The 23,315-nt window shown below is 44.6% G+C and overlaps 1 protein-coding gene across 3 annotated transcripts in view; it reads left to right on the plus strand.

Moving 5' to 3' along the window:
- CREBBP (CREB binding protein) overlaps nucleotides 1-23,315 on the plus strand; it is a 131,432-nt gene that overhangs the window by 47,133 nt on the left and 60,984 nt on the right. For all 3 annotated transcript variants that reach the window (XM_067706815.1, XM_067706817.1, XM_067706816.1), the window contains exon 3: nucleotides 11,006-11,182. In XM_067706815.1, coding sequence (XP_067562916.1) covers nucleotides 11,006-11,182 — 177 coding nt within the window. The remainder of the gene's footprint in view (nucleotides 1-11,005; nucleotides 11,183-23,315) is intronic.

Raw genomic sequence — 23,315 nt, forward strand, 5'->3', positions numbered from 1 at the left:
CCCAACGCAGCCAAGAATAAATAAATAAATAAAATTCAAAAAAAATAATAACTTTTCCTCCTTAGATAAAATAATGTTTCATGCAGAGAATTTGAATAATACAGAAAATGTTTAAAAGATAAAAAACACCTCTAAACCCTTTATTAAATATTTTGGTGTTCTGTCTTCCTTGCTCTGTGTGTATGTGTGTGCACACGTGTGCATGTGTTACGGGGATTATATTTTTTAATCCTTTTTTTTTAGAAGTTAATGTTTTACAAGGAACATTTTCCCCTTGTCAGTAATAGGTGAGTTTTTATAGTAAAAGAACTGTTTTAATGCCAGCGCTACTGCCTTACATTGATTTTGCACTTTCATTTTCCAAGTGCTTTCACTTACATTATCTTCAGGAGTGAGGTGCAACATCTGTAGAGTGTTAAGGTACCTCTGTGTGTCCTCAAAGCCATGTCTCTGCACCAGTGGACATGACTAAGAACACTTTACTATACCAAGTATATTTTTGTTAGGACTTTACACAACTCAATTTTTGGTTAGAAGTAGAGCCACATGTATTTGAAACAGTGATATGTCTTTGAGTATGTTTTATGGTTTGAGATTTATGGCATTTAATAAGCTGGGTGGGACTTTACTTTATCCTCTCCATTCCTGTTCTTGCAGCCGAGGAGGCCCCAGAAAACACTGGGCTTCTGTCCTCACCCTGCGTCCTGGGACTCACCTCCTGCCCCAGCAGTGAAGCTGATCGCCTGTCTGTTACAAGAACTTGTTTAGTTTTCCTGCCCCAATGGAGAGGAAGAAAAAAATTCTCTTAAATGTCAGCTTTCTTTCTCTTCTAAATTTTGCTAGAAATAATCATGGGCTCTCTTCCCTACAACCTTCTTTGCCTGTTCGGTCCCATCTTTACCTCTCCTTCCCCTGAATTCACGCATTATCTGTGTGGACGTCGCCTTGTTCCTCTGTTGTCTCCTCTGCCTGATCTGTTTCATCATTTTTCAAGTGGATTGTAAATCCATGGAGTAGGGTAATTCTTGGCCTAACAGGAGAGAGCTGCCCTGTAGAGGGTCGGGATAAGGTTTATTAAAAACTTGGCTTTCGGGGCTTCCCTGGTGGCGCAGTGGTTGAGAGTCCGCCTGCCGCTGCAGGGGACACGGGTTTGTGCCCTGGTCCGGGAAGATCCCACATGCCGCAGAGCGGCTGGGCCCGTGAGCCATGGCCACTGAGCCTGCACGTCCAGACCCTGTGTTCCGCAACGGGAGAGGCCACAACAGTGAGAGGCCTGCGTACTGCAAAAAAAACAAAACAACAACTTGGCTTTCTGTTCCATTGTGTTTTAGCTGAGCTGCAGTGTAAATTAAAATTCATCTTTCTACAGATTCATTCCTTATAAAATAAAGTGCTTTTTTCTTATCTTTTTCCCTTTTCTCTCCTACTCTTTTATCATCTTTTCCTCTTTCTCCATAGCCACTGTGGGCTTGCCTTCACTTGGCTTTGATGCAATCCTAAAGAGGCTGCTTTCCCACCTAAAAAATGTTAGGACTTGAAGAATTAGGGAAGGCAATCAATTTAAGTTTTATCACCCTCACCTTGGCTTGGCGATACTTCCTGTAACACGATCTGGGAAATGGCGTGGAGGATGTGAAGCTGTAGAAAGCGTGGGGGCCTGTGCAGTGCGGGTGGCAGGGAGCGCCCTACAAAATCCCAGTCTCCTGGACGGGCCGCTGGCCACCCCACAGGGAGCCTACACTTACTGAGGTCCTCACAGTCCAGGGGCCGGCACTTGGCCACACGAATCCGAGTCCCCATCTGCCTCTCATTACGGGTAGCTGGGCCTTCCAGGAGTACAGACATCATACAATTCAAGGGCTGATTGTTTAAAACCAAGAAAGTCACTGGCTTTTCGGATCACAAAGAACTTTTTTAAAATAAATTTTTTAATTTATTTTTGGCTGCGTTGGGTCTTCGTTGCTGCACGCGGGCTTTCTCTAGTTGCGGCAAGTGGACTTCTCATTGTGGTGGCTTCTCTTGTTGTGGAGCACGGGCTCTAAACGCACGGGCTTCAGTGGTTGTGGCACGTGGGCTCAGAAGTTGTGGCTCGTAGGCTCTAGAGCGCAGGTTCAATAGTTGTGGCACGCGGGCTTAGTTGCTCTGTGGCATGTAGAGTCTTCCTGGACCAGGGCTCGAACCTATGACCCTGGCATTGGCAGGTGAATTCTTAACACTGAGTCACCAGGGAAGTCCAGGGTCACAGGGAACTTTAAAGATCACCTAGTGGTCATCTAAATGCTTCGTGTCTCACGGCTGAGGAGAACTAAAACTTAGAGGGAGCAAGAGGTTTGTCTCAGTCACGCGGTTGATTAGCCGCAGAGTCAGGATTAGTTACCCCACTGACCTTGGCCTGGTGCTTTTGCTTGTGAATTAATGTAGACTGTACCCTGGAGAGCTGGTGTGTCCAACTTTTGTGACTTGTGAGGGATACCAACAGTGTTAGGGCACTGCCTTTGTTGCTAGAAGTTTCTAGAACAATTGGGCAACTACAAATGAGGCCTGAGGCCTTGGCAGTGATCTGCTGTCCTGTCACCTTCCTTTTAGGAGTTTCCACCGTTCTTTCTAAGTCACATTCTGCCCACATATCATCCAAGGGCAGTACCATGAAAGTCAGTAAATACGTCTGCCCATCTTCCAGTTGCAATTTATTAGTCTAAGGAGAGTGTTCAGACTTGGGGGCTGTGTATTTCCCTGAATGCTTTCAAAGCTGGCGTCCTTCTGAGAGTTGAGTTCAGCGAGGGGGGCTGCTCACATGTCCAGGGTCCTCATTCCCAGTTCTCTTACTCCAGGTGACACTGGACAGCCAGGCGATGGCTTTGGCATTGTGATTTGTTGCATATTTCTACTTACTCTTTATCTGCCAAGTTGAGGTACTGGAAGGATTCCAAGAGCAAGTGGGTGATAGCAGACAGCTGAACACAGCCATGTCTTTCCATGAAAACTGCTTTTCTTGGCTTTCTCCCAACAATGTTAGGTTGCCAGGAGAAAATGCTTTTGGCTTTACAAATGATATGGCCATACTCTGGGGTAGTTCTGGTTTTTTGGGTTTTTTTTTTTTTTTTTTTGGGCTTTGTTTTTTGGTTTGTTTTTCTTAGTCATTGAAAAGAGTGAATACTTGTGACTCTTAAATTATTTGGCAGCTTTTTGCTCATGGCATCCTAAATTGTGTCGTTTTTACATACTTTATATGAATTTGTGGTTTTATGTGTGTACCAGCATGTGAAGAAAGATGCTAAAAACTTCAGGTTAATAAAGCTGTTATGTTAGGTCGAAGCCACATCAGATGGAACATTTGTTGCTTTGTCGTGGCCGGCTTGCAAGTGGGAGTCACATCAATGTCTTTTTTTGTGAAAATGTTCTTTCTTCAATTCTTCGATGTTTTGATTTAACTTTCAACCCAGGAAGGTTAGGCTAGGGTATTTTGATCATATATTTTTACAGCTTATGATCTATTTTAAGTTCCAAGTAAACATTCTGAGTATTAATTATTTTTTAAGCTGGAAAACAATCTAGCGTGAAACTGGAAACTTTGTGATTTACTAGGACAATTTGAACATAGTTGTCTGTTAAAAGTATTTCTACAGCTGGTGAATGCACAAGATTGTTTTTGTCACAAGTTTATTTCATGTTTCTCTGCAAATGTCTCATAATCAAATGCCAGTAATCCCAGCTGGCTTCTCCCTCTGATCCTACCTGTTTGAACCACTCCACCATCACACAGTCTCTGAAAAATGTTCAGTTTTTAAATTAGTACCCTAAGCATACTTAGGAAAGAAACTACATCTAGTGTAAAATGAATCCCCCCCCAAAGCCAAATAATAACATACTAGCCAGCACCTGTAGCACCTGCTACATGTCAGTCACTCTTCTTGGTGCTTCATGTTCGTGAATCCACTTAATTCTAACACAACCCAAAGAGAGGAGGTGCTATCATCTCCACTTTACAGGTGATAAAGCTCAGGCACAGAGAAGTTTAAGTAAATTGCCGAAGGTCACACAGCTGGCAAGTGGCAGAGCCACCTGCAGACCAGGTCCTCCATACTTAACCACAACGTTCTGCTGTCTCTTAGAATGAAATCTTATTTGTGGCTATGTTCCAATAAAACTTTTGTTTGTTTTGTTTTTTCAAAAACAGGCATTGGGCTGCTTTGGCCCTGGGGGCATAGTTTGCTGACGCCTGGTCTTGGTGGACTGAGCCTGTCCCTTTTGGCGGTGCAAGTCTGGGCAGTGCAATTCCGGGTGCTCCTGGAGGAGCTGAGGCTCTGCCTAAATAAGCGAGGGGGCAACGAGCCTGCAGCGGCGGTGGCGCCTCTAGGAGGGGCAGGGCAGGGCCAGCATCACGGCAGGTTCACCAGCTGGTTTGTTGTGTTCCTCAGCTTTCTGGGCCACCCTTTCCTCATCTACGGAGTGTAAATTTTTTTTTTTTTTTTTTTTGTGGTACGCAGGCCTCTCACTGTTGTGGCCTCTCCCGTTGCGGAGCACAGGCTCCGGACGCTCAGGCTTAGCGGCCATGGCTCACGGGCCCAGCTGCTCCACGGCACGTGGGATCTTCCCGGACCGGGGCACGAACCCGTGTCCCCTGTGTCGGCAGGCAGACTCTGAACCCCTGCGCCACCAGGGAAGCCCGACGGAGTGTAAATTTTAACTAGATAACTCTCTGAGGCCTTCCAGCTGACAATTCTAACCTGTCTTATTGTCCCTACTAAGCTTATCGCTGAAGGCCGTATTTTGTTTTCTTTCTGTTTCCTGACCAGCGTCACACCAGTTACACACACACACGCACACACGCACACACACACACACACACACACAGCGGTACTTCCTCTGATTGCTCTGCTGTGTAGTGTGGTTTTAAGTGTATATCAAGGTGTGAGGAAACTGCTGAAGAATTCAGCTTTTGAAAAAGCGTGTTTAGTGGGCTCATTGAAACCACATCAAACTCAACACTTGTTGCCACTTGAAGCATTTCTGAAGCCCTGGTGGACTCTAAGTAAAATCATGAAGTGGAAGCGTGTTTCTGGCTGTCCTGCTCCAGTCCTGAGCATCTTCCCTCTTCCCTCCTTTTCCCTATATTCTCAAATGGTCACACAGTGTGTCCCCCATCAAGCTTTTAGCTCAAAAATAGTTATGATCTGATCCTTCCTGTGAGTGTGCATTTCAAGAGGATGTTTGGAGATGGAAATTGGGGAGATTTCATTTGTGAGGGTCGTTGTTACGTTAGTGGTTGACATCTCTGGATGGGAGTCTGCTACTGGAAAAGGCCCGTATGTGGCAGGGGTGTGTGAGGTCTAGGAAGAGGGAGTTGCCTTCCCCAAGGGCAGGCATCCTTAATCTTTAGGGGGTCTTAGGACCCCTTTTGAGAATCTAATAATGGACCTTTTCTCTCAAAAATGCACATCACACAAAATGTGTACAGACGTTTCTGCCCAGGCACCCCTGCCTGCCACGGACTGCCCAGGCAGGCCCAGGCCCACTGTCTCATCTCAAGGGAGTTTGGGCTGCTGATGATGGTAGAGGAGCTACAACCTGTGGTGGCCCTAACTGCAAAGAAAGTGTTTCTCTGTCCCATTTTCCTAAGAAAGAGCAAGAAAAGGAATACTTGGCTTGCTACTATTGTAGAAACCTATTCTGGGGAGAAACTTACATGATCATTGTTACTTCTCCTTAACACCCCTTCTTAGTACTTTGGGTTTTCAGTTACTACCTTATTTGATTAGATGAGTTAGGTAAGTAGTAGAGATCTTCTCCGGGTTAGTGCAGTGTGGTGGAGAGAATCTCCCTGCTCTTTTGCAGCCCACGACTTGTTCTCTTATTATGTTGATAGTTGTCATATCATGACACAAGTAGAAAGTGAAATATTTGTCCCACACAGAGCTCAGCAGAGGAGGCTGTTTGCAGCCACAGGTGACCATGGAGGCTGATGGACCATTATCGCAGTGCACCAGTGGGAAGCTCTGGGCTTGGGCCTGGCTGAGGCCTTGCACCAAAGCCAAAGGTTTGCTGGCCTAGTGCACGTAAGCACAGAGTGCCTGTTGTACAGCCAGGCCGGGCTCCCGTCTGTGCTGTCATGGGGCACAAAATCGTATTTGTCCTGTAAAACCAACTCCGAGTGCATATGCTCTTTGTGCTCAACCTTTGAGCACAGGCCAGTCGACTGACAGCCTGTCCATTGCAGCTAGTAGCTGAGATCCTCGTGGTGACTGTTTAGAAAACAGAAAGGAGCCTGTTCTGCTGCCACTCCCAGTGCCTGCTTCACCCAGTGGTGACCCTTATCTGTGCTTGGCTTCTGTGACTGGGGCACGGTTCTTTGATTTCCCCCCCCTGCCCTCAGGGCTGATGTTGGGGTTTCTGTTGTTCCGAGGGGTGGGCTGCATGATGCAGTGGGTCTCTTGGAGTGTTCATTTATTTGGTTCTTTCCCCAAATACTAATTGATACCCACTATGTACTGGGGCCCAAGGCCACAGAGGAGATGTATGTTCCAGGAAGGCAAGAAGTTTCATCCTGGTTTTGTGCCAAAGATAGATTTAGGATGGGTTGTCATAAATATTATTATGACAGATACTGCCACAGAGTCGTGTCCTGTTTTGAACCTTCCATAGCGTATCTGTAGTATGTGTCTGTCAGAGTAGAGAAGCATCGTCTACTCTGTCCCTCTTCTGTGATGTCTGTCATTCACCTTCTTGCCTAACAGCTCAGAACTTCAGCAGTTTTTGACTGGTGGGCCAGGTGCTATCAACAGAATTTGCTGCGGACACTACCTTTGTTTCATAATGAGGCTTGTGTAGGCATTGTTCAGGTTTGTTTGGGCTAAACCCTAAAGACAGGTTTCCTCATCTGGTCTCATGCTTTAGAGTCATGCCAAGACTAATACCTAATCCCATCCTGGGGCAGGGGGTAGGCCTCAGGATCTGGCACTAGTTTTGGGGGGTTTGGGGGAGGTTGTCTTTTTTACCTTCTTATCTAGTTTGTTCTCCCCTGGTACACAGGGACTGTAGTTTACATGTCTTTATTGTCTCATTGAAGTGATAGACAAACAACAGAGTAAGTAGGTTCTCAAATGATTGATTGATACACTTGGTTACAAGAATGCATTTTCATGGGGATACTTGGTAGACCTATAACGCATTGTTTAATTTAGATTTTCTTATGGGGGAGCTTGCCTTTTTTTCAGTACTTACCATACTTAACTTTTCCTATTTTCTAAGGTTGAACTTGAATTAAATGCTTAAAAGGGCTCTGGAAGAATAGAGTGAAAGGATATTTTAACATGTATAGGCTGTTGCTGAATGAGGCAGAATATAAATATTTATTCTGTAGGCTTTAATTTGTTCTTATATAAACTGCACCATTAACTGAACAGTTGCCTATTTCTGCTGTTCTACTTTTTTTTTTGCGGTACGCGGGCCTCTCACTGCTGTGGCCTCTCCCATCGCGGAGCACAGGCTCCGGAAGCGCAGGCTCAGCGGCCATGGCTCACGGGCCCAGCCACTCCACGGCATGTGGGATCTTCCCAGACTGGGGCACTAACCCGTGTCCCCTGCATCGGCAAGCGGACTCCCAACCACTGGGCCACCAGGGAAGCCCTGCTGTTCTACTTTTTGAATATTATTCAAAAGATTGTGTGCTGGTTCTGTAGCAGCCTTAAACCAAAATCTGATAAACTTCAGTTGAAAATAAAGTTTACTGGGGCTTCGAGCCCCGGTCCGGGAGGATCCCATATGCCGCGGAGCGGCTGGGCCCATGAGCCATGGCCGCTGAGCCTGCGTGTCCGGGACCTGCGCTCTGCAGCAGGAGAGGCCACAGCAGTGAGAGGCCCGCGTGCCGCAAAAAAAAAAAGAAAAGACAAAAGAAAATAAAGTTTACTATATTGCTATCAAGTAACTGTTGGGAAATTAAATACGTTGATTTTATTAATTGGAGTTAGAGAAACATCTCGATTTATACTATTTCATCATGAGCTAAAGAACACGTTGGTGCTAAAAAAAACATGTGTTAGCTAGACTTGGGAATGTTTGATCTGATCAAAGGAGAAGAGATACAGACAGGAAATCAGAAATCTAGAAATCTCTAGAAGTGAAGGGCTTTTACTCAAAACTGCAGGCTAGGACTGGAGCAGCCTTCCGGTTCTACCAGGCTCTGCCAGGGGGTAGTTGGAACCACGGGGCCTAGTTGGCTGATGTGGCTGGGTGGCCTGTTAGAGGACTGTCCTTACCTAGGCCTCTGTTAGCTCTGATGTTAAGGAGGGACTGGCCCTGGACCAGGGAGTTGGTCCTTGACCTTGGAGCCTGATCCCGAAGGTGGCTGTGGCTTGCTTTGGTTCATCCTTGGAATGTGTTGTCATAGGCTGAGGGTGGGATTTTCCCCAATTTTTTTTTAGACACATAGCCTCCTGTGAGCTGGCCATTCCTTACCTGCTGTCTGTGATCTTTGACTTTACCTTGGTTCTTGTCCCATGAGAATTGAAACCATGTTGAGAGGTTTCCTTCACTCTGGAATGGCCAAGAAGAAAAGGTGAGAACAGATTTCCTGATGAAATCTGTCAGTGTCCACAGCACTTCGGTGCTTTGTCCCAGAGGCTTACCAGGCAAGTAGTAGCCAACTGACCAGGCCACACACCCACCCAGTTTTCACCCTGGCAAGGTGATCATGTGAACACCGTCCCAATATTCGCAGAGCCTTAGACGTTTTTAACAGGGCTGATGAACTTTGAGCTGCACAGGTCCCCTTTGGAAGCTCTTTGACCTCTTGGTATTTATGTCCCTCTCTACACCAAAGGGCTGACTGCCTTGGACAGTTGGCATCAGTGGAAGGACAGTTGCCTCTCCTTTCCCACCCCCCAGCTGCCATCCACTTTGATTCGTCAGTACTAGAAACTTCCAAAACAACATTGATTTTTCTTGTTTATCAGGTTGGTGGTTACATGGAGCAAGCTCTATGACAAGTAGGAAAATTGCATCTGAATGTGTTCTGAACCGGGCTTGGTTCATAGCAGGCGCTAGGTAAACGCTGGCTGACTGTGAGCAGGGATTCATGGAGGGTCAATTGATGCATGTGTCTTCTGACATGTTTGGTCCTAAGTAGAGAAATTTTAAATGAAATTTAGGAAATGGAAATTATAACCATGTTTTTTCCCCAGATTCTTGGGGCTCTGAGAGCAGTGTTTGAGTTTATGCAGAATTCTACAAAAAGTAATCATTACGTGGAGTTAATTTAGTGTAACACCTCCTGAAAATACAGGTTTTTGCTTCAGTTCTTCTGAGTTTCAGATAACAACTGAAGGAACCTAGTTGAGAATCAGAAATGTCCTTTATGTTAAAAGTTTGCTGATTAAGTCTCACCTTGATTAAATCATCTGAATTCAGAGTTGAGCCTACTTGGTGGGCTTCGTAAAGAGTTTGTTTTTGTTTCAGTTTTCTCAAGTTCACTTTGAATTTCAGTTGAACTTAAATTTGTTTCAGTTTACTCGAGTAAAGCAAATAAGGCAAAAGTGGCAGCTAGAATGTGTTCACTTTCAAAAACTTGAGAAGTACCGCTGTGAGGGCTATATGTGGAAACCACCAGTACATATGAAAATGCCAGAACAAGATCTTTTTGGTTACAGTAGTTTGGTTTTATTTGTGTTTTTATGCGGACATTTCAGCAGGAAGGGGTCGATTGTGTTGAGCATCTGTTTGTTTGCAGCCTAGAATTTTAGAGCTGAAAGAAGTAATGCAGTTGTCTTGTGCAAGACGCTCATCTTTCAGGTGAGATAAAGGTCCGTAGAAGGAACGTGAGTTAACCAGCATGAACGGGCTGGTGCAGTCACCATGTGAGGTTGGTGGAGAGAACTGAGCTGTGATTTCTTGAATGGAAACTCTCTCCCCTAGGGAAGGGGGCTCTTCCCTTCAGGAGACTCCTTCCTCCCAGTTTCTAAACATCAAATGCACCAGGACACCAGAAAACTAGAGCAGGCAGTAGGCAGCAGATGGATTGTTGCAACTTCGTGAGAGAGCAAAGCAGGCAGACTAAAAAAGCCACTCTCTTAGTAATGAGACTCTGCTTCTCCAGAGGGGGTGGCTGAGCAGCAGGACATCACTGTGGAGATTCCCGGATTCATGCATGTGGAGATTAGAGCTGAGGGGTCTGGCGGGAACCTGGCCAGGGTCTCTTGACTGGAGGGGATCTCTGACTCCTGTGGTTGGTTGCTGCCCCACCCCGCGGCATAGGTGGGGTTCCTCCTTTCCATTCTTGGCTTTATCTACTCTACAGTTTCTTTTATTTCTCTGTAATTAAAATAGGACTTTATTATGGAAAACTTCAAATACGTATAATATTAGAGGGGCTAGTATAACACCCGCACACACCTATCCCCTGGTGAGGAGTCACCGACGTTTGTCCAGTCGTTTTTCATTGACACTACCCCTTGCCTCACTAGGTTTTAAAGCAGATCCCAGACATTATATCATTTCTTTGTCAGTATTTCTGCTGTGCATTTTGAAATAATGGAAACTTAAATCTGATTGGGGGGTGGTAGCTGAAAGAAACGAATTACTTATAGAGTAATTAAGGATTAAACTGAAGGAGCTCCCCTTTGTCAGTTATTCTGGAAGGTTTTGTTTTCCAAATGATCTTAATGGGTCAGTGCCACTCTCAGGGTAGGGGACTTGGCGTGAGGAGTATGGCTGAGGGGTAAAGGTGGAAAAGTGCTGGCTCTTGGGATGATATTTAGGAGGAGGGGACAGATGGGGTTGTTGGGAGCAGCTTCACTAGTCTCCTGCCTTTAGTCTGTAGCTGTTTGAGCAAGTTGCTCTGTTCATAATCCTAATTGTGAACCCTGAGAATGAGCCTTTAATTTATAATTGAAATGAAGATTTTACAGGAAATAATGATTTTTGCTTCAGTGGGTCAAAGTGAGCATTTCTGAGGCTCTTCCTTTCATATGTGGTCGCGTCAGGATGGCTGATGTTGCTCTTTTTGTTTCAGATGGGAATGACTGGTAACACAAGTCCATTTGGACAACCCTTTAGTCAAACTGGAGGGCAGCAGATGGGAGCCCCTGGAGTGAACCCTCAGCTGCCCAGCAAGCAGAGCATGGTCAATAGCTTGCCTCCCTTCGCTGCAGACATCAAGAATGCTTCAGTCACCAACGTGCCAAACATGGTAAGTTGCCCTTGATCTTAGAGCTGTGGGTCTCCAGCGGGTGCTTTGGTGTGTGGATTTTATCGTGCTGACAGTGAAGATCTGCAACTAAAAGTGCGTCATGGGTAAAAGGAAAATAACCTGTATTTCTCATGCATACGCTCTCTCAGTGAGTTTAATTTTCTGTGATGAGCTGCCCGTAAGGGGCTAGTTAAGATGATTCAGCTAGTCTTCCCGAGGTCCCTATGTGGAGGGAGAGGGTTCATGTCCATGCGTCATTTTGATTTTCCTCCAGAGGTCACCCTCTTGATTCAGCAGTAGAGCCAAGAGAATTGGAGAGATGGGCTTTTTTACACTTCCTGTCTGTTAGTGGTTGAAGCTGTCAGTAGAAGTCCATCCATTTCTGTTACGAAGGACATTTATCTTCAGAGAACTGTACCTTGTCTGTGAGATGTGTGTGTCCTGTCTGACTTGACAGATGGTTTCACATGTCTTCATTCTCCCTGAGATTTCCTACCTGTAAAATAGAAACTACCCTTGGAACTCTCAACCTAACTAACCCAGATTATTAATGGGAAAATGGTTCCTTTTGTGCCACAAAATGGCATCTCTTTTAATTCCGGCCACTAAGGGTAAATGTGTTCTTTTGTCGGACCTCACCGTGCATACATGGCTTCTGCGTCTCTGATGTGCCTTTAGCGATGGGTCAGGGCCTGGAGCAGCCACTGTCCTCTCCCCTAGGCTTGCGCTGCCAGGGCTGCCATCCACATAGTTGTGCAGAGTGATTTGGGAAGACTCAGAAGAAAGCTGGGGGATTATGTTCAGAAAAAGTTGCTTTTTGTCTTTCGATTTTTAAAAAACTTTAATTTGAAGTATTTGTTGTAAAGATACAGACAAGAATTCCTGTATCTCCATCACCCGCTTCTCTTGATGTTAACATCTTCTATAACCTTGGTATATTTGCCAAAACTAAGGAATTGACTGCTTACAGTACTTAGAAGTTTTGCGGCTGTTGGAAGCAGGAAGAGTTGGATCTCTTTTTCTTTGTTTTTGTTAAAAATCAAAAAAAGGGGCTTCCCTGGTGGCTCAGTGGTTAAGAATCTGCCTGCCAGTGCAGGGGACACGGGTTCGAGCCCTAGTCCAAGAAGATCCCACATGCCGCGGAGCAACTAAGCCCGTGCGCCACAACTGCTGAGCCTGCGCTCTAGAGCCCGCAAGCCACAACTACTGAAGCCCATGCACCTAGAGCCTGTGCTCTGCAACAAGAGAAGTCACTGCAGTGAGAAGCCCGTGCACCACAACAAGAGAAGGCCTGTGCACAGCATCGAAGACCCAACGCAGCAAAAAAAAAAAAAAATCAGAAAAGGGAGTGATACTGAGGTATCCTAATCAGATTCGCTCTCAGTTTGCTACATTCTTCCTTCTTTAAAAAGAAAGGGTACAAGCAATGAGATCTGTTTTCAAGCTGCTTCCAGTTTTTACTTCTTTATTTCTTCTTCTGATCATCCCCCTGTAACTTGCCTGGATCTGCTTCTCTTCTTCCAGTAACATTTTGTTGCCAGGATTGCCCTGTTCCCGGCCATACAGACCCAGAACTTACAACAAAGCCCACTGCTCCCTTCACGTGGCTCCTGTCAGCCCTGGGGGCAGCAGGCCAGGATCCCCAGCCCTGCTCTTCTGTTCTCGCCTGCCTTTCCTTTTCCAGTCCTCACTGGGAGGGCAGTAGCGTGCACTTCAGTACTGTTGATTGTCACCTGGGTTTGGTCAGTGACCTGGAGCACATTTTGGCTTCAGAGTAAGAGTGTTTGCTTTTCACGGACATTCTGTGTTTTGTAGTCTGAGAAACCCTGACCTAACATTTTCTTCCCTTTTCTTTTTTTAAATCTTCTCCAGGCCCACTTTTTCATCCTTTCTCCTTTACCCCCAACTTAGTGGCAGAATCCTTTCACTACAGGTTCCTCTGCCTGCCTCTGCGGCTCCAGGGGACTGAATTCCTGAGAGTGGTGTGCTTGTCAAGGGCAGGTTCGGACCAGACTGGAAAGAGGCTTCTGGTTGCCTCCACCTGTGCCTGGGCTGGAGCCCTTTGGGCTAGGGAAGGATTCTCTCTCCCTTGGCGCTGTTGACGTTTGGGGTGCGATCTTTCTCTGTTGTGGGGGCCATCCTGTGTATTGTGGGATGTTTAGCAATATCCCTGGCCTTCACCCACTCGATGCTCACAGCCCTCTACCCCGACCCCCCTATAGTTGGCCCCAGTTGAAAGCCCCTGCTCCGGGGAATGGTTGGGGGAGGCAGTAGCAGTAACATCTCATCCTTCTGTCTGTGACATCTAATAGATAAAACCAGTTCTCTCCCCCTCTCCCCTCGCCTTGGCCTTATCAGGCTACCCGCATGGTGAACTGGGGAAGTATCTTGATGTATGGGAGCCTAGCCACCACTTTTCCACAGGGGCACAGGTGGACTCTCGGAGAGATCCGCAGCTGGTGCCTTTGGAGTGAAGTCCTCAGACGTTTACCGCGGGGCTCGGGGCAGGCTTCACCAGGCCAGGTGACCCAGCCACGGCCTTCACGCTATTGGGCGCACAGGAACCAGAGGGAACTGACAGAGAAGCAGGGCAGCAAGTGCACATAATTTGCCTAGTATCTTTCTAAGTGCTTTCTCACACTGTGTTTTACCTTATTCTTTTGACAGCCTCTTGAAAGACATCACTACACCTCCCATTTTACAGATGAAGAGGCTGAGGGTCTGAGGGCTTTCGGTTCATTCAGGGCTATGTAACTTCTTGTCTGCAAGGCCCAAAGCTCCTTCAGTATGTCCTGGTGTCATGTTTTAGTGGCTCCGAGCCCTTTGGGGTGTGTTTACATTGCTTATTTGCAGTTCCTCAAACATGTTTTGTTGTCTTCCTTGAGTTTTGTAAATTGTTTCTGGCCCCTTGGAGCCCAGAGATTTTTGTACAGTGAGGGAGAGCAGTTACCAAAGATCTAGATTTCTTTAATTAATAAAGGAGAAAAATTTGGAGCCTTGAACATATTTGTGTTTTTTGTCATGCTTTGGGGAGTGGTCTTTTAAAGCCCAGCTAGGTTCAGTGTGCCAAACAGTTGAGCTCAGGACTCTGATACCGAATCACCTGGTGCCCTGGTTGAGCTCTCTGTGGGACGATTGACACTTGGTCACTGGCCGAGGGACTCATGCTTGTTTCCTCTCCTAGAGGATTCCCGCAGCACTGGTGGTGCTCAGGAAGCGAGGGGATGTGGCCATTCCTTTAACTCGTCTCATTTGTTGAGCACCTTATCTGAGCCCAGGTGCATCTGGAGTGCTGGTGTGAGTTACATAGAGCTCACCCCTCTTTTGTGAAATTGGGGGTGGTGGTGATGGAAAACAAATAATTACAAATGCCAACTGCCCTAACAGGTCTGAGTAGCACGGAGAGGTTGAGGTTGACACAGGGACCTCCTTAGGTGGAGCCATCAGAGAGAAGGCCGCACCAAGTAGGGGGTTTTAAGGGCAAGATTGGAAGGATGAGCAGGAGCCGCGGAGACCCCAGGGCACTGGGAGAGCATTGGCTTGTGTAGGAGCCAGCAGAAGTCCAGTGGGAAGGGTGAGAGGAAAGCGGTGTGAAGTGGATATTGGGGGCTGGGCAGGAGCCGTCTCAAGGAGGGCCATGGGTGGCAGTGGCCACTGCAGTGCTCTAGGCTAGCGGAGATGGGGGCCTGGAGGCCATTGATTACAGAGGGGACGGGAGACCAGATGAGGTTTGCCACTAGAGTGGATATGTGGGGTCACCATGTGAGATGACTTGGTGGGAGGCAGGACCATTTACAGAGCTAGCGGAGGAACAGACTGGGAGAAGGGAGATGAAGGGGAGGGCATTCGTAATTCCACTTTAGACATGCTCCTCTTGAGATGATTGCGAGATGTGTAGGTGAAGAGGCCAGGCAGATGGGTAGACATACAAGTAGGGCAACCACTATCCATCGGGAGCTGGCAGTAAGCATGCTATGGTAGAAGGGCTGTGGAGTGGATGCCGTGGCTCAGAGGGGAGCACAGGAAGAGAGACCAGGCAGAGGAGGAACTGGCAAAGGGGACAGCAAGGGACTGATGTCACTGAAGCTGAGAGAGGAGATCGTTTGGACAGGCAGAGATGGTGGCTGCTGAGATGGTGAGTGAGATGAAGACCAAAGAGCATCGCTGGAATATTCAGGGGATCTGTGGGACGGTCAGGAAGCATGGAACATCTTCCGTGAGACTTAAGTGTGGCCCGTAGTCATGGAGACGTGTTGATCACCAAGGTCTGTGTGCTGCCTGGAGCTCCAAAAGGTTCAGAGACCCTATGGCAAATGGGGTCCTTTTGAGGGCATATATATCCCCAGGACAATATTCAAAAGCAAATACCACATCTCCCTAAATTTTCACATGGATTTCGTTGCAGCTGTGTCTTTGGCCATTTTATTTGTAATTTCTTAACTTTCTACAGATTTTTGAAGCTTCTTAGAACTTTTACCATATTATTACATTGTATTTCATGATTCTAAGATGCAAATTTTTTTCACATTTGTAGCATCTTTGAAATCAGGATGTATTTTAGAAACAAACAAGTTTTAGGTCTAACAAGACGTAGTATGTGTACTAACTACGTTACTTGTTCATAATTGTAATTAATAAGAGTGACAACTATTAAATATATATTCACTATCCAGTTTTCTAGGATAGCTCACATGGATATAAAAATTTCAAAATTATGTAAATTTTACTGACAAGAACAGGTTTGGGCAGGGGTATAGGTTGGGTTGTCTTTTGTGGCCTGACTTCAAGGTCCATGTGGGCCTTCTCGAAGGAGAGATTTGCATGAGAGTGCGTGGGGTGGGGGAGAGTTGTTCAGGGCAGTCTTCTGGAAGAGGAGGCCACCTGATTCCTTGGTGACATTACCCTTCTTGCCATTTTCACCTGAAAAAGTCATAACACGGAGAGCAAGGGAGCATTTGCAGGAAGGAGGGAAATACATCATTTGGCACTGGATTTGTCAGTTAGGTCATTGCTGACCTTCATGATGGGTCTGGGATTGTTTTAAAGGAGCACTGTTTCGAAGTGGGACACATCTTGGGCTTATCTAATCTAAGAAAGTTTGGTGACCAAAGGGGCCTCATCATCAGTTTCTCTCACAGAGTCTCCTGTGGGGCTCCCCAGTGCGGTCTCCTACAAGGGTTCTTTCTTTCTTTCTTTCTTTCTTTCTTTCTTTTTTAACATCTTTATTGGAATATAATTGCTCTACAATGGTGTGTTAGTTTCTGCTTTATAACAAAGTGAATCAGCCATACATACACATATATCCTCAGATCTCCTCCCTCTTGCGTCTCCCTCGCACCCTCCCTATCCCATCCCTCTAGGTGGTCACAAAGCACCGAGCTGATCTCCCTGTGCTATGTGGCTGCTTCCCACTAGCTATCGATTTTACATTTGGTAGTGTATATATCATGTCACTCTCTCAGTTCGTCCCAGCTTACCCTTCCCCCTCTCCGTGTTCTCAAGTCCATTCTCTACGTCTGCGTCTTTATTCCTGTCCTGCCTCTAGGTTCTTCAGAACCTTTTTTTCTGTTTTTTAGATTCCATATATATGTGTTAGCATGCAGTATTTGTTTTTCTCTTTCTGACTTACTTCACTCTGTATGACAGACTCTAGGTCCATCCACCTCACTACAAATAACTCATTTTCGTTTCTTTTTATGGCTAATACTCCATTGTATATATGTGCCACATCATCTTTATCTATTCATCTGTCGATAGACACTTAAGTTGCTTCCATGTCCTGGCTATTGTAAATAGAGCTACAGTGAAGACTGTGGTACATGAATCTTTTTGAGTTATGGTTTTCTCAGGATATATGCCCAGTAGTGGGGTTGCTGGGTCATACGGTAGTTCTATTTTTAGTTTTTTAAGGAACCTCCGTACTGGTCTCCACAGTGGCTGTATCAATTTACATTCCCACCAACAGTACAAGAGGGTTCGCTTTTCTCCACACCCTCTCCAGCATTTATTGTTTGTAGATGTTTTGATGATGGCCGTTCTGACCGGTGTGAGGTGATACCTCATTGTAGTTTTGATTTGCATTTCGCTAATGATTAGTGATGTTGAGCATCCTTTCGTGTGTTTGTTGGCAATCTGTATATCTTCTTTGGAGAAATGTCTATTTAGGTCTTCTGCCCATTTTTGGATTGGGTTGTTTGTTTTTTTGATATTGAGCAGCATGAGCTGCTTGTAAATTTTGGAGATTAATCCTTTGTCAGTTGCTTCGTTTGCAAATAATTTCTCCCGTTCTGAGGGTTGTCTTTTCATCTTGTTTATGGTTTCCTTTGCTGTGCGAAAGCTTTTTAAGTTTCATTAGGTCCCATTTGTTTATTTTTGGTTTTATTTCCATTTCTCTAGGAGGTGGGTCAAAAAGGATCTTGCTGTTATTTATGTCATAGAGTGTTCTGCCTATGTTTTCCTCTAAGAGTTTTATAGTGTCTCGCCTTGCATTTAGGTCTTTAGTCCATTTTGAGCTTATTTTACAAGGGTTATTTCTAATAGAAAGTTCATACGTGTTGGGGTTTTTTGTTATGTTGTTGTTTTGAGAAAAACTAAGAACTGTATTATGGAGACTTTGCCATTCTTAAAGTTGTAATGGAGGAAAATCATCAATAGTGCTGCTTATTAAAATTGCTCACAGAAGAATAAAATAAAATAGCTCATGAGAATGGTGTTAGGATTTTGGTCGTGTGTCAGAGAATTTGAACTTGGAGGCTTTGGACGAGGCCCCCAGGCAGCTGCTGATTCATGTCTCTAAAATGAAGGAAAGTGTCGCTAGTACTGACTATCCATGCAGAGGAGGGTTGTAGAACTGTGTTCTGTGTCCTGCCAGAATAACAAAGATGTGGGATAGTGCCATTAGCTACGGCTCTTCCAGGGCAAGCTGTGTGTTTTGGGGTTAGTCCTCTCTGTTTCTCAGCATGTCAGTGGACCCACTGCATCAGTGGGACTGATTCTTGGGCCCCACCCTGCCCTCCTGGTTCAGAATGCCTTAGAAGAGGGTGAGGAATCTGTGTTCTTGTCTGTCACTGTTATTTGTGAAACTTTAGTTTTTTTCTCAGTTTTCCAGTGTATGCCACCTACTTCCCTGTAAGGCGGTTCAGGATAATTGCCAAATAGATGGACTTGTTCTTTCTTTTGCACTGGAACTGCAGCTTTAAATAAGCTCCTCCGGTGATTTTGATGTAGATTAGTCTTTGAGAGCCACTGTCCCCTGCAGTGTCAGTGACCTGATGCCCGGCTGCCCCACTGTGGAGTGGGCTACTTTGTTAGTCTTGAGTCCACTTCAGTACTTCAGAAGGCTTCCCTGTCTCCCTCCACCTTTTCTGTCTTATTCTCTTATGATTTTCTGTCCTCCATGTCCAGTTTCTGATCACTGAGGGAGCAAGACTTGAACTGATTGAACTTTGTGAACCCAAGGGTCTCCTCTTTGTTGTTGTCTTTGATTGGCTCATCTCACAGTTTTAGTTGCCCTGCGGAGATGCTGATGTTCGCATACCATTGTCCACTAGCTCCTTGTACTTCACAAGCATGAATTTAAAATCACTGGTGGTCTAGTATTTCTCTCTACCCTAGGACTGGGGAGAGTGCTTCCCGGCACTCTCGTCCTTCTCTGGAAACGACGAGTGAAGAGTCTTGTCAGCTCTTCACCGTGAGAGCAGTTTCTGTATAAAATCACTCTGTGGCTATGAATTATGCCTCAGTAATTGAATTGGAAAACAGGGGACAAGGTTGGGAAGTGAGCACTTGCCTGTAATTATTAGCCATCCAAGTGTTTTTGTAATTTTAGGAGTTTACCTTTCGTATTCTCAACTTATTGCCTTCACCTGTAACTTGAAGATCTCTGAGAAAATGTGTATGTGAGGCCTTTGAAGAATAACTTTTAGTTCTAAAATTCTTATTAGTACCTGTATAAATCCTTTCTACTGTTTTAACTCATTCCCTTTTGTTTTGGTAATAAATATCAGCTGGGAAACATAGACTAAGCACAAAATATGATGTGTTGCGAATATCAGGAAACTATAAATGGAGAAAAATTAACAGTATTCTTTGATATTAGGAACCAACTGTACGTATTGCAAGTACTCAATCAAGATCATTTAACTTCTTTCCAAGATGAGTTTCCATTAACCAACAGTGTCTTTTCTAGGGTCTAATTAGCGTAGCCTTTTCTTCAATGAAACTTTCTGGGTAAAACATAAATTATCTCCAGAGACATTCAGCCCTCTCACTTCATGTAAAGTAGAGACTCAGTAGGAAGGTTCTTCATGTCTAAACAAGCTGCGCCCACCACATACTAGTGTTGGAATTTCTGCCTGCTCGATAGCAGCAAATACAGGTGTTTCTGGAAAATGAAGTGACCATTTTAAGAAGACCTCAGTAGACACCTTAAAAGACTGTATTAAAAGAATTAAAAATTAAAAAAAAATTTTAATAAAAAATATATTTTTAAAAAGGAAGAAGAACTCAGTAGATAGCACATTTAATGGATCTGGAAGGAGATAGTCGTAGCTACCAAAAATGTAAGTGCAATACTGTGTCTGAAGAGCCAGGAACCACAACAGTCTTTTTGCAGCCCTAATTACCCTAACTTCTTTTTACTTTTTTCCACAATTATCTGAAATGGCCCTAAGGCTCAAGTCACCAAAAACGAATTTTTCAGTCAAATGATTAATTTGCCAAGTTATCAAAAGCTTACTGTAATAAATGTTCTTGAAGAATATGTTCGTATATATTGATGGTCAAGAAGATTATTCCTTAAAAGTTTTTAGTAGATTGGTAATTCTCATTCGGTGAATGGGCCTGATGCTGTGAAGACCCCTTAACTCAGTTAAGACCTGCTGGTCTGGTTGGCCTGTCACCTTGGCTGTTGGAATAGATTCAGCAGCTTTTACCTTTTAGGGTTTCTTTGCACAGGTGCATTTGACCACTCAGCCCTCCATGGCAGACCGACTCTCTGGGTCGGAAGGAGTGACCTTAGGGCAGGGGAGAGAGTGGGTCTGTCCAGTTGTCAGTCCTGTGCCTTGGCCCTCTGGCTCACCCATCGAGTTTTCTTTCTTGACTTAGCCATTTGTTTTCTGCTGTGAAATCACAGCATTTCTGATTTGGAAGATTGCTTAGAAATCATTCTGGTCCAGCTTGCTCATTTTAAATTATTTCCCTATTGAATTTAAATCTTAAATTGGAAGGTAATCTTATTTTTTTAAATCAACAAACACCAAGCAAGAAGGAGAAAACACAGAAACATTATTCCTTCTATCTAAACAACTATGTTCGGTTTCTTACCAGTTGATCTTTATCATCTCAGGTGATTATCACTTCTTCCTAGTTTGATAGCTCTGCATTTAATGAGCATATTCTTTATTTTATGACTGCAAAGCTTTGTGTACCCAGCTGTTCTAGGGTCCTTCTGGGGGAATCAGAACAAGCAAATATTGCAGAACAACGCTTTGTCCCACCTGGTATTTGCTTTCTTGTCATTTTCTGACTTTTAAGTGGAGGTTGGGAAGAAGTAAAGTTTCCAGGTGGGCCAGGGGAGTATGTCAGAGGAGTGTGGGTCTGGAGTCCATCAGTAATGTAGAATGTCTGGGCCAGGTTGATCCTGAAGGGCCATATCTAGGAATCCAGCCCGACATGAATTGGGGGCAGTGGTTATGTGGCAGGAGGAAGCACTTTCATTCCCTCTTCTGTCTTGGTCAGTGTCTGCTTCTTACTGTTTGCATTACAGAGTCCTTTGCAGACATTATAATCTGTTCTTGGACGCTTCATGGAAAATAACTTCCTTTTCTAGAAAGAATGCCAGAATAAACTTTATTATACATACTCCTTGTGCATATCTGTGATTCTATCCTTAGGATAGAATAAAGGGCATTTTAAAAAATGGGGTTGGTGCTGATTACTCAAACCTATGTAACAATAGCGCAACCCTAATAAAAATACATCAAACTCCTTTAAAAATTAAGGAATACACCACAATAAATATAAAATGTTTGCGTTTCAAGGTCGTGTGATGGACAGGGGTGTAAATGACGGTTGAGTTATGGTGACAAGTGACACATGCAAAGAGCAAAGATCTAGCAAAGACTGAAAAGGGGTGAGTGGGCTGTACCCTCCACAGCCCTTAGATCATGTGCTTTGTGTTCATCTGCTGTTTCTCATCGTTCAAAATGCTGACAGGCATGGGTGGGGGGGGTCACGATTGCACCAGTGTGACTCCCACGCCGTGGTAACCTCCCCCTTCCATGATTAGGAATTGCATGTGATCTGATGGGAATTACTGAAATGCAAATTTCATACATTTTAAGGCCTTTAATGATACTGTTATATTGCCTTCCAAGAAAAGCCACGAACCAGGTCACTAGTATCGCACAGTGCTCCCAAGGCTGGGGATTATCACTCTGTCCTTTGATAGGAGGAAATGGTGTCTTATTATTTTGATTTGCATTTCTTGATTACTGGTAAGAATTAAAGTACTTACGTTTAGTATGCTTTTATTTTTTGAGTTGCCTAGTTCCTGTCCTTGGCCAGTTTTTCTGTTAGATTCTCTTAGAATGCTTTATAAAGCAAGGTGGGCAACCCTCTGACAAGGTGGGCAGCAGGAGGGTTAAAAGGTGGGCAGTCTACTGCTAGATCCCCCTCTCCACCACTGCCCAGTGCCACTTTGGACCCTGAGTTAGTCCTCCCTTGGGGGTGGGTGGGTGGGTATTAAATGAGCTGATGCTGTTGGGCACTGAACACAGAGCCTGGCACAAAGTCCTTGAGAAATAAAGACTGGCCAAGGAGAGGAAAAAGAATAATACCTGCAGTGTTATTTGCTTTGTCTTGTGTGTTTCAGATATTTTTCCTAGTTTGTTGGTTGCTATTACAGTGGCCTGGCCCTGGCGCTTTTCCATTATGCATGGCTGCCGCTGCATCACAATCACCTGTGGCCCTTTTGCTCTTAAATGTTTTGTTTTATTCTAACTGTAAAAGTACATACATGTTCATTTTGGAAAATCTTTAAAAAGTAGAAAGCTAAATATAATAAAGCACTCCCTGTGGAACTTTAACAAATAGAAATGCCTCTGGCTCCGCCCCAGATTTGTGAATCATAGTCCCTGGGAGGGACAAATGGGAAATCTGTATTTGAAGAGGTTTTACTAGGGATTGGTTAGGAACCACTGCTTTATTTACATATTTTTATGAAGGCCTTTACCACTTTTGCATTACAAAATATTCATTTAATACTTTCTAGTACCTTTACAATTTTATTTTTTTTTTATTTTTTATTTTTTTGTGGTACGTGGGCCTCTCACTGTTGTGGCCTCTCCTGTTGCAGAGCACAGGCTCCGGACGCGCAGGCTCAGCGGCCACGGTTCACGGGCCCAGCCGCTCCGCGGCATGTGGGATCTTCCTGGACCGGGGCACGAACCTGTGTCCACTGCATCGGCAGGCGGACTCTCAACCACTGTGCCACCAGGGAAGCCCTACAATTTTATTTTTTATATTTAATTGTTCATTGTTTTCTACTGATTCTTCTGATCCCTCCCAAAGTGGAATGTTTTTTGTTTATAAAAATAGTGGACACTTGTAAAACGTTCAAACAATACATAATTATAAACAAAATCACACCCCTGCCCAGAGCTAACCACCAAATAATCTTAACAAAGTTTTTCTAAGAACAGGTACAAAATATAAAGTTAATAAAGAAAAACCAAATGACTTTATGGTACTATTTTATAACTTTCCTTTGTAGCTTAATATGTTATAGACAGCTTTTCATGAGAGCATGAAGGTCTACATTATTATTGTTACTAATTTCGTTTGCCTCAATCATTTTGCTATATCTCACAATTTTGGGTGGGTCAAGGATTTGGTTAGGGCTTGGCTTTGGGCCCTTATGTACCATGTGGCTTTGACTGGGGTCACTTGAGGTCCACCTTACTTTTCATGACTGCATATGATTTCATGAGGTCTGTAGCCATAATTTTTTTTAATTAGTCCACCTTTGATAGGCATTTAGGAGTTTTCCAGTATTCAGTGATTTAATCAAGGCGTGGTGGCTGTCTTTGTACATACATTTTAGCACACTAGTCCGGTTACTTCCCTAATAATA

This window comes from Pseudorca crassidens, chromosome 15 (assembly GCF_039906515.1).
Source record: "Pseudorca crassidens isolate mPseCra1 chromosome 15, mPseCra1.hap1, whole genome shotgun sequence".
Taxonomy (NCBI): Eukaryota; Metazoa; Chordata; class Mammalia; order Artiodactyla; family Delphinidae; genus Pseudorca; species Pseudorca crassidens.